The sequence below is a fragment of the Condylura cristata genome, unplaced genomic scaffold (genome assembly GCF_000260355.1).
Source record: "Condylura cristata isolate star-nosed mole 26May11 unplaced genomic scaffold, ConCri1.0 scaffold00029, whole genome shotgun sequence".
NCBI lineage: Eukaryota > Metazoa > Chordata > Mammalia > Eulipotyphla > Talpidae > Condylura > Condylura cristata.
The window spans coordinates 26,386,959-26,398,468 of NW_004567130.1; the positions used below are offsets into that span (position 1 = coordinate 26,386,959).

The window sequence follows — 11,510 nt, forward strand, 5'->3', positions numbered from 1 at the left end:
TCTCACCCTCCGCATCTCTGGCCTGTACCCCAGTTCTGTACAAATAAATAAATCTTTAAAAAAATAATAAAAAAATAAAAATAAATAAAAAAAAATAACCTGAATCATTGTATTGCTTAGCTTAAAACCCATGGCAAAAGAAAGAAAATGAAATGCCATGTGTGAGCCACTTCAGGATAACTGTTCTCAACAATCCACTCTTAGGAGCCAACCCCAACTCACTGGGACAACAGTTGTCAGCCGGAACCTTATTTGGGCAGTCTGCAATCTGCTGACAAACATACTGCTGAATGGCAGGATTTTTAGCTACTGAAGTCACCCTACACTTAATGTGCAGCAGCAAAGTTGCCCCATTAATTAAAAGGCAAACACAACTACAAAACTTCTTACAATACCTAAAAATCCTTTGTCTCACAGAACAACCTCTATCTTTTTATCACTGCTAGTGTTCCAGTATGTCTAGTTCCTTTCTATGGACTACAACCATATGCGGGTCAAGAGATAACCCAGTCAGGTTTTCAAATATACCAATAAAATGGAGCTGCTGGTACTCATATTAGCAAACCTTTACAAATCTCAACTGAAGCTAATATATGTGGTTCCTTTAATACAGCACTTTAATGTGCTTCAATTCACAAGATGGCAAGCATTGCAAAACAAAATTAAAACTGTTCCCCATCTCAGATCTTAACACGTCATAGGTGGAAAACACACTCGAATCTTTCCCACACGGGTCTAGATTCTGCTTATAGTCCTCCATTAACATCAAACTTACACACTGATAATTGTAACTACTAAAAGATCTTTTTTTCTGACTATGTCAAATTCTGAATTCCGGGCCTTCCCTGATGGTGCAAAGGCTTACAATGCAGCACTGCAAGCTGGTGGCAGCCGCTTCAGTGTGAGTTCTATCCCCTGCCCCGGTGGTGACCCACAGGGTGCGGCAGACCTCTCCTGACCCGTCCGCTGCTCCCCTCAGCAGTGTACTTCGTCTATCTGCCTGCTCTGCTCTGCTCCCCACTCTGTCTCTGGTGAAGCCTCTTACCAACCCGGCACCTCTGGCTTGTACATCAGTTCTGTTGAATAAATAAATCTTTAAAAATAAAATTCTGAATTCCCTGTAACAACTTTGTGATAGTCCCTGTTCTTATTACTCTTCTACAAGAGATTTTCATATGATTAATACTATGTACTCAAAAAACCAAACCTTTCTCATCTACTCAGTCATTTCTCTCTCATACACTCCTATAACCCAGAACCTTCTTTTTTAACATGGTACAACACACCAAAGCCCCCTAATAAATGACATGTAACTGCAATGTGGTACTCTGGATTGGATCACAAGCATCCATTACAGTGGAAAAACTACAGCAATCCAAAAGAAGTCTAGAAGTTAGTAGTAATGAAACAGTGTTGGTTCCTTAGTTTAATAAATGTATTCTGGTAACTGAAGACACTACATTAGAGGAAGCTGGGTAGAAGGTATAGTGTAACTTTCTGAACTGTCTTCAGGACTTTTATTAAGTCTGGAATAAAGCCTGTTTTTCAAAGTCTCTAGTACTTAGTTTCAGACTGCTTCTGCTAGAGCAACTCATGAGTTGATATAATTAATAATCAATAATTTTCAGCAAATAAGAAACGAGACATTAAAAGCAGAATCCACTGAACTTAATCAAAATTTAAAACTTTGCTCTGTAAAGGATTCTGCTAAGTGAATGAAAAGACAAGTTACAAACTGGGAGAAAATATCTGAAACCACTTACCTGACAAAGAACTTGTGTCTAGAATAATTACCAAAACTCAACAGTAAAAAGCTAAAACAAGTCAGCTAGAGCAAGACAGACATTTCACTGCGAATATACAGATGGCAAATGAGAAGTGGAAAGACTACTAACCTTAAAGAAGTATACACGAAAATCATTAAGAAATATCACTACCAGAAATCAGAATGACTACAATAAAAGAAATAACAGCTCCAGTAAAGGCAGAGAACTGGGTGACTGGTTCGCTGCTCGCAGGACTTATAGTGGTTCAACCAATAATGGGCTTGGTGACGATGGAAGCGATTTTGGAGACAGCAGAAGCTACAATGATTTTGAAAATAACAACAATCTTCTACAAAAGATGGAAATTTTGAAGGCAAAGCTCGAGCCTCTAGGGTGGTGCAAATACTCGCCAAACCACAAAACCAAGGTGGCCGTGGTGACTCCGGCAGCAGAACTGGCAGAAGGTCTTAACTAACTGCCAGGAAACAAAGTGCAGCAGAAGAGCAGAGCCAGAGTGATGGGGAAGCTACAGGTCACAGCAGACTGCTGAAGCGCCGAGCTCAGGGGTGGCTCCTCCCCCAGAGCACCAGCATGCAGCATCGTCTCACACAATACTCATGTGTATAGGCCCAAACTCCAGGGCTGTATTTGTGACTAACTGTGCAACTGGTTATTCTAGTTTCTGTTCTGTGAAAAGTTAATAAAGCATTCCAACAAAGGGTTTTAAATTAATTTTGTTTTGCACCCATACACCTGATAAATAGAACAGTCTGATCATGACACCGATAAATGTGTCTTTTAAAAATAAAAAAATAAAATGGTGCCGCCACTATGCAAAAATTTGGCACGTCTTTAAGACACCACACATGCAGGAGGAAGGGACCCAGTGCCGAGGGTGAAGGAACATGGATGCTTTGCTGGGGTGGTACTGTAACACACACCTGAGGAGGTGCACACCTATTTCCCTAACCCACATAGACTAGTGTAAATCAATTATTACCTCAATAAAGAAAAAAACTAAACATGCATCTACTGAAAGACCAGCAACTGCACTAGTGGGGATTTTTCTCTGAGAAGTGAAAACTTATGTTCACACACAAATAAAAAAACCACATACACAAATGCTCACAGCAGCTATTTCCAATAGTCAAAAAGAAGAGACACCTAGAAGTCCTTCCCTGAGCTGAAGAAACGATGGTACATCCTGACCACAGGACACTATTCAGCAATAAAAAGAAATGAACTATTGATACACATAAAAATACAGGTAAGTCTCCAAGCAATCAATTATGCTGAACGACAAAATCCAATCTCAAAAGGTGACACATGATTCCATTACTTAACACTCTTAAAATGACAAAATTACAGAAATAGGAGACATTATTAGTTGCTAGGAAATAGGGCTTTGGAAAGAGGGTGGTGCAGGGAAGTGGCTGTGGGCTAAATGAGAGATTGTGGAATCCTGGTGGTAGAAAAGCTCTGTGGCCTGGTGTGGTGGTGGTAACACAGGTACTGCATCCTGCCTCAACATACACCTCGCACACACACGCACCAAGGAGCACATGTAAAACTGGCGACATGTGAATAAAGCAGTGGATGATATCAATGTCAACTACCTAATTATATTACGGCTACATAATATGTTACCATTGGGACAAAAAGTATGAAGGGCATGTGAATTAGCTAAAAAAGGTGCCGAGGAGAACCCGATTATAGAGCGGCACTTATGCTCACTGTGGCTGAATGAGAAACAGTGCTTTTGACTAGGGAGCACCTAGAGCACCTCATGATCCAGGGCACTTGCTACCTGGTGCTCACCAGCCTTGCACAGTCCAGAAAGAGACCTGAACACTTAAGCCAGTTACAATCCGCAGTAACAGTATCCGAGCTGTACTTACTTTTGTGCACTGTGTAGCAGGCAGAAGGTCAACAAATACCTTGAGGTCTGTAAAACAACAAGGCTTATCCCCAAACTTTTTAAAATACTGGAACATTAACTCTTCTGGATCACCTAAAAGAAAAAATTCACTAAATTATTCATGGGAAGAAGCAGCTTTTAACTTAAGGAAGAAGCCTGATGGAAAAAACATTTACCTCAAATACATTAAAAATTTCCTTCAATGACTGAATGAAAATAGCAAACAGGGCAGGACTTACTTGTTTAAAAATAAACAAATATTTAAAAAAGCAGTTCAATCTTATAAACTCAGCTTACCAGTAATTACTTAAGAACTGTGAAGTTATTCATTGAATTAAAGTTTAAATAGATAAAAAGCTGTCAGTGAGAATTAAAGAACTAAGGCTACATGCAAATATTAAAGAATTAAGGTTATATGCAAATATGAAACAAACCCTTCTCTCCCAACAGCTGACCATTTCACAAATATTAAACTTTAACTAAATAAAAAGTAATGTCTGTTAACAGGGACACTAACAGTTGAATAGAAATGGGAGTGTCCTTCACCAAGTACACTCACTGTGGAGATGTTAAACCTGCACATGCAGAAAGTTACTAGTTCACTTTGTTTTTTCTCAAGTTAAAAACAACAAATGTTCTCAAATTGAACTAGATTTAAGAAGTACAGTTTACAAGACTGAAAGTCTCAGTTTGCGTTCATGTTTCTGTTTTAATTAGATTCCAATAGGACTTGGTAAAATGAAACCGTTAACTCTTACTCACGACCTAGCTTTAAAAAAAAAAATATGTTGGAGACTAGACAAATTCACAATTTTGTGAGATTTGAGCTAGTGAGAAGGGAAAGATAGGGATGATATAACAAGTATCAAAGTAAATCCAAATATTTTTATATCCAGCTTTAGAAAAAGAGAGATTTTTAGGCCTCTATTTTAATACATTCCTGAAGGTCACATGAAAAAGCTCATTTGTGAATCTGGAACCAAGACTGAGGTTTCTGAGGCAGACCCAAAGAAAGAATTCAATGGAATTCAAAACTGATTATGAATCAACTGCATAGAGGATGAAGAAGAGAAGCCCACCGTACATTTTAGAATGAGTTTCAAAGAACATTAAGCAGATGATGAAAATGGTCAGATATTTTAGAATAGGTTTTAGGTACATCATATAGTGGGAAAACCGGTCTCTAAAAAAATTCACTTACTTGCTGTAACAATGGGGGTGGGAGATTTCTTTAGCACTTTATCTTAAAACAATGAAACTAAGAAGTTAAGGATATTTATTATGTATGCTAAAGCTAACAAAATTTAGAGTATAGCTAAAAATACAAGCTAATGCTAGTTTGAGCAAAGAATTGCTGCTTTTAAGAATGAGGAGCCATTTTTCCATAGAAATATAAACTGGCACAAGAAGAAACTTTATTTTTGTGTAGTAATGCTAGAGAACCAATTTCAAAAGCATCTGAGCTTCATCAAATTTTTTTTTAGAGACTTATTTAGGTATGCATACAAGAACCAGGGTACAAGCCAGAAGTGCCAGGGTGAGAGGACTCACCAAACACAGGATGGGGAGCAGAACAGGCAGATCTACTCAAATATACTGCTGAGGGGAGCAGAGGGTGAGACAGGAGAGGTCTGCTGTGCCGTGTGGGTCACTCCCTTGCATCACCCAAGAGGTCCCTTCATCAACTTTCTTTGGGGCCAGTGCTTTGCTATTCAAATCATTCTTTTCTCTCACCATTATTTGTAATTTTCTCTTCAATTGCTAATTGCTCTGATTTTGCCAGATAGTCTTTTCATTGGTACTAATCAAATCCTGAAACTTTAACAAAACCAGTTGTTTTGAACATTATCCAGTGAGCAAGAGAATGTCTGACAAAGACCTTGACAGAATAGGCAAGAGATGCTAAAGTTAAACCAGGTCGAACATGTGACTGAAGGTTACTTGTATGTGATCCACTTATTAGTAAACAGTTTTAGGTTATGAAGACATTTGCTTCCAAACGTGACTGTCATTGCAGGCCTCAGAGCAAGACTATGATGCTCGGGCAGGCAGGCACCCCTGCGCCTCGTCCAGCATTCGCAGATGTGTAGCAGCTTCTTACCCAGTTGGTACTCATCATTAAAACCCTGACAGCGTAAGCGCCTGATCAGCTCCAATTTAGCTAGATGTGGGCCTCGGAGATGGCGAGAACTTTTAGATTCTTCTGTTATTCGATCTTCTATAAACTTCACAGCTTCTTCTGCAGAATAATGTACTTCTCCTTCCAAAGAGCTGGATATAAACACATATATTATGTTTCAATTATTTATATAAAACCAGAATCAAGCCAAAATGATTGCAAGAAACTAAAACCAAAGAAAAAACACTTTGGTAATTATAAAACACAAATGGGAATAAAAGAGAGCTATGAATAAATTTTGACAGATAACAGGGCATATGATTACTCTGTTATTTGATTATTACAGAGAAACTATCTCTGCATCTTTCTTTAAAAAAATGTGTAATTTTGTATATATAAAATGTTGCATAATAATAATACAAGCAGATGTTATTGCTTGAAGAATAAAGGTTGAGAAAATTTTATGATCTAATTATTATAAAGTAACCATCAGTTCATATTTGGTAACTAAACCCTATTTCTGTATTCACATTTTTTTTAAAGATTTATTTATTTATGCATACAGAACTGGGGCACAGGCTTGAGGTGCAAGGTGGTAAGGAGATTCACCAGAGACAGATTAGATTGGGAAGCAGAATAGGCAGACTGATTAAGTCCACTGCTGAGGGGAGCAGAGGGCCAGACAGGAGAGGGCTGCTGCGCCCTGTGGTCACCTCCATGGCTAGGGATCGAACTCCATGGCTAGGGATCGAACTCCATGGCTAGGGATCGAACTCGTGCTAAAATGGCAACGGCTAGCTTTGAAGTGCTGTGTTTTAACCTGTTGGGTAACCAAAAAGGGCCCTGTATTCACAAACTACAAAGATTTCAACAAGGAAAAAAAACTGTTTATTTTTATTACTATGTGTATAACAGCCAGAGTAAGAAAAGGAAGTCAATACAAGACCCCATCAAACAGGTACCAGGTTAAATGATTATGGTATACTTCTAAAATGGACTGCTTAAATCACTGAAAAGAATGGAACAAATCTATAGTTCCTATATTGGAAGACACCCAAGAACCTTTTTTATAAATTTCTACCCCGAGGAACCTGTAGTCCTAACCACCATAGCCCGCTGGAATCCTCATCTCTAACACAAAGTTGCAAATTATGTTTATGTAAATTATTAAATTATGAGAGTGATTATGTTAATACATAGGCAAAAATAAATCTGAAGGGAAATATACCACAATGTATGAAAAGTTATTTATGGGTCAATTTCATCTCAATCTTTTTACAAAAAAAAAGTTATTTCTGGGGTGGTAACTACAAGCTAACACTGCACCATTCGTTTATGCACGAATTTAAATTTTTACAATGGATGTGTTGATATTTTTCAATTGAAAAAAAAATTCTTGCTTTGAAAGCTACACTTGAAATAGAAAAAGAGATTTCAGTTAGATTTACAATGAAATCCTTTTGTTATGACACATTAACTACTGCTGGTGTAATTCAGAAAAGAAGATGACTTACTGTTCACCTTCAGCAGGAGGCGTCCAGGCCTCTTCAATCAGTCGAAAGACGGAATCGAAGTAAGTCATGTAGAACTGCCAGTCATCTGAGCTAAAATCAGATTGAATGGTACACACAGGATTAAACCCAAGTTGTGACAAATCTTCCACCGGACCCATTAATATTGAACAATTATTTTCTAAGTTACATTTTAGTCTTTAGGAGAAGAGGCCCAGTGCTCAGTCAGCATTTCCTCTAGAGTCCTACAAAGATAGCGTTTCAGAGGCATTCTCAAAGCAAAAAACTTTTAAGACACTAGTCTTTCCTTCAATAAAATGACCAGGTCTAATATTCTCAACAGAAAATTCCCACATTGCCATATCCTAAAAGGTGATGATGGGACATGCCCTTTTAAGCCAATACCAAATTCAGCAAATTAACAAGATCTAATACTAGAGGGCACCCTGATGGCTTAAGTAACATTATAACTCTTTACTAAAAGATAAAGGGTACATCCAAACTTTAAAAACAGGGCCTCCTTGGTGGCGCAGGATTTAAAGACACAGTGTTATCAGCTATCACCAGCCACTGCAACATGAGTTTGATCCCTGGCCAGGCAGCTGACCCACATACACAGCAGGCTCTCCTGTCTCACCCACTGCTCCCCTCAGTCAATCTACCTGTTCTGCTCCCCCCTCAGTCTCTGGTGAATCCTCTCACCCCCCACACCTCTGACCTATACCCCAGTTCTATATGCATAAGTAAATCTTTAAAAAAAAGATTTGACTTTATGCATAGAAATTTCAAAACAAAAAGTAAAATCAACAATGAGCCCTGAAAGTCTCACTCAGATCTACTCACTTTCTCAGTAGGAGGCGGCGGGACAGGGCATTGCACTCTGGCCACCTGCTCAGCTTCTTGTACATGGCCATGCACTTATTTTCCCGACTTTGAATCTCACTGGTCAACTTCTCTACAATTAAAATTTTTACAAGCTGTTAAGTTGATTTCATTTCTGTTCAGAAAGCAGAATAAAGTCTAAACACAAGAAGGAAGATGTCACCAGCTCTGCGTCCACTTGTGCCTATGCAGGTACCACTTTTTCCCTTTCTCTTCCTAATAAAATCTGAAATGTAGACTTTGCCTCCAGCCTGTATCTATGCAGGTGTCTCCATCTTAATAAATCTGCCCTTTCAAAATGCAGCTCTGTGCCTGTATCTATGCAGGTACCATTTCCTTTTTTACTAAAAAACCTTTAAAATGCAAAGAGAAAAAGTCATGTTTTCTAATTTACTCTTAGAAAAAGGGTCATTATTATATAAAAGCTACTTTCTTACTAAAAATGACTGATGAGGAAAAGTATATTTTAAGTACTAAACTTGTGCTGCATGATGACTTTTCTCTAAGAGACAAGGTTAGCAGGATGTACCGCGCAAGGTCCAGCGCACGGGTCCACTTGTGAGACCCGACCGCAGGCAGGGACTGACTGGTACATGTATTCACAGGCAGGCTTCCCACTCACACAAATCCAACAGCAAATACGCCTGGACCGAAGTGGGATGGTCAAGGTGAGATGTTAGGGAGAAAATAAAAATTTAAAAATAATCCAATCTTGTTTCACTAACTGAGTGCAGGAAAACTAGGTCTATATTTATGATCAAATTAGATATGCTTTGTCATTCAGTAAAACTCAGCAGACTGGGAATACTAAAAATTTACTACAGAAATCTAAATTTTAACTATCGGTCTACATAAACTATAAACTTGCTGAATAAAAACAAAAAGTCCTACTTATACCTATCTGCAAGGAGGCTGAAGTTAGAAAGTAACAAAAAAAAAAACACAAAAAACCTTTTACTTTTTTTCTGAAAACTTTTATTTTTTATTAAATTTTTTCTTACATCGTCATTTCCTCTCATATACTTAGAGTAATTATTCTTATCATTGCACAATTCAGTAAAGTATATAAATACTTGTGTGAAACAAAGTCTTTTTAATGACTATTCCTACTCACCTACAGTTTAACCACTCCCAGTTCTAAAGGCACAATCAAAAAAACAGGTTTACTAAAGAAACCCTAACTACAGATCCAGGAATTTCCTTTAAGGAAGTCATCAGAGATGTGTGTAAATATTTAGGAAAGAAAATCTACCATAAATCTCATAAAAACAAAGAAATGGCTAAGAAAATCTCTGAAGTTCTTACAAATCAATTTTCCAACAAAAAGGGAAGTATTTTCACAACCGTGGAAAAAGGCTAACTTCTTGTGAATCAGTAACATGACTAATCAAGTATTTTGAAATAGGAAAAGGAGAAGAAGCAGTTCAGAAAAGAACATTTATAGCTTTTAAACCAATGAAGAATTATATTCCCTCATACTTAAGAAAAAAAAAAAAGTAGCTTCTACTTAGAAACTCAAACTGCCTTCCAGAAAAAACTGTAAGCTGTTTTGATCATCATCTTGAGAAAGACAAAAAGCTTGAGTGACATTTAATAACAGAAATGTGCAAAGAAACAGGACATCTCACATACGGACAGTAAATATACATAGCTTCTTAGAATGTAATTTGGTTTGTAGCAAAGATAGTCCTTGCAAAGAGCCTAAATATCAAGGACTAAGTAAAATGCCTACATTTACACTAAGGAAGACCAAGCACGTAAGAGTGAGGAAGAGGGACATGGGTCTCAGAAATACTGTTAAGAAACCCAAAAATCAGTACAAGTATATGCAGAGCAAAGTTTAGAAACTCCAATGTGTGCCCTCCCTGGTGGTGCAACAGGTTAAAGCACAGCATTGTGATACTACTGCAACATGAGTTCTATATCCTCCAGGGAGGTGACCCACATGGCGTAATAAATATTTCAGTCCATCTGCCTGTTCTGCTCCCCATCTTGTCACTGATGAGTCCTCTCACCCCCAGCACCTTACACACCCATTCTGTATGTATACATATATAAATAAATCTTTTTTAAAAAAGGCTCAAATGCCTGATAGTGCAGCAGGCCAGTAGACAAAGAATGTTTATATATATTTAGAATATTAGAATATAAATCCAGATTAGAGAGCAACATTAACATTTAAAGATCTGAAAAGAAAAGTATTTTAATAGAAACATTGTGTAACTGAGGAATATAATTCTCTATGGGCCAGAAACAAGAAGTTTTCTTTCGTGGTTTAAAAAAAAACAGGAGGAGGGGTATTGGTAGATACGTTTTTTAGAAGGCTATATAGGAAAACAAACAGATCTGCAGTATAATTTTTCACATTCCTTGAACTTTCTCAATTTATGAATTATTTTCAATTAAAATTTATTTAAATAAATGTACAACATACAGAAAAATATCACAAGTGATATTTTTGTTTTTTCACTTTTTTGTATCTGTATGAGTAAGAAATTTTCCAACATATGTATTTTCATGTGTAAATGGGGGGGGGGGGGGACTTGTAAAATTACCTCCTAATTTTCCTCTGATGACATCCAAGGCTTCCTGGTACTTTCCCAACCGTTCCAGGATCATATAATAAAGCTCAACCTTAAGAAAAAAACAAAGTGCAACCACTGAAACATTTCAGTAATAAAGTCATTCATATGCTTTTTAAAAGAATACCATGCAGGCCCTCTCTGATAGGGCCAGGGGTTAAACCACAGCACCACAAAGCTATCCACAGCCTTACAGCAAGAGCTCAATCCTGACCCACATGGTGCAAAAGACCAGTCTCCCCTGCTGCTCCCTCAGCAGTGTAGTTCAAGACAGTCGGCCTGTTCTGCTCCCCGCTCTGTCTCTGGTGAATCCTCTCACCCCCCTGTACCCCTGTACCTCTGGCCTGTACCCCAGTTCTTGTATGCATAAATAAAGAAATCTTTAAAAATAAAGAAAGAACACTATGAGCTTAAATCAACAGTAAGAATCAGACAACAGTATGTCCCCTATCTATACACATTTCAGCCTGGAGTACGGAGCTGCAAACAGTGTTCATTATACATCAACTTGGGACTTCCAAAATTTCATGTTTATGCAAAAAAAATTCATGTTTGCCAACTCTTTAACTGGAAAAAGCAACATTTCATAATATTTTAGCAACAAACCAATGCAAGTACAAAAGCAGGACTTTAAAATTACTCACTTCAGGCCCTCCCTGGTGGCGCAGCGGGTTAAAGCACAGCACTGAGAATCTAAAGCCGCTTCCGCATGAGTTCGATTCCCGCCTGCCC

The 11,510-nt window shown here is 37.9% G+C and overlaps 1 protein-coding gene across 4 annotated transcripts in view; it reads right to left on the reverse strand.

The window, feature by feature from the left end:
- The window catches only part of NAA25 (N(alpha)-acetyltransferase 25, NatB auxiliary subunit), a 60,200-nt gene that overhangs the window by 30,135 nt on the left and 18,555 nt on the right, over positions 1–11,510 (reverse strand). For all 4 annotated transcript variants that reach the window (XM_012731096.1, XM_012731095.1, XM_004691073.2 and 1 more), the window contains exons 8-12: positions 10,752–10,830; positions 8,158–8,269; positions 7,318–7,407; positions 5,786–5,955; positions 3,665–3,777 (exon numbers count right to left, since the gene is read on the reverse strand). In XM_012731096.1, coding sequence (XP_012586550.1) covers positions 3,665–3,777; positions 5,786–5,955; positions 7,318–7,407; positions 8,158–8,269; positions 10,752–10,830 — 564 coding nt within the window. The remainder of the gene's footprint in view (positions 1–3,664; positions 3,778–5,785; positions 5,956–7,317; positions 7,408–8,157; positions 8,270–10,751; positions 10,831–11,510) is intronic.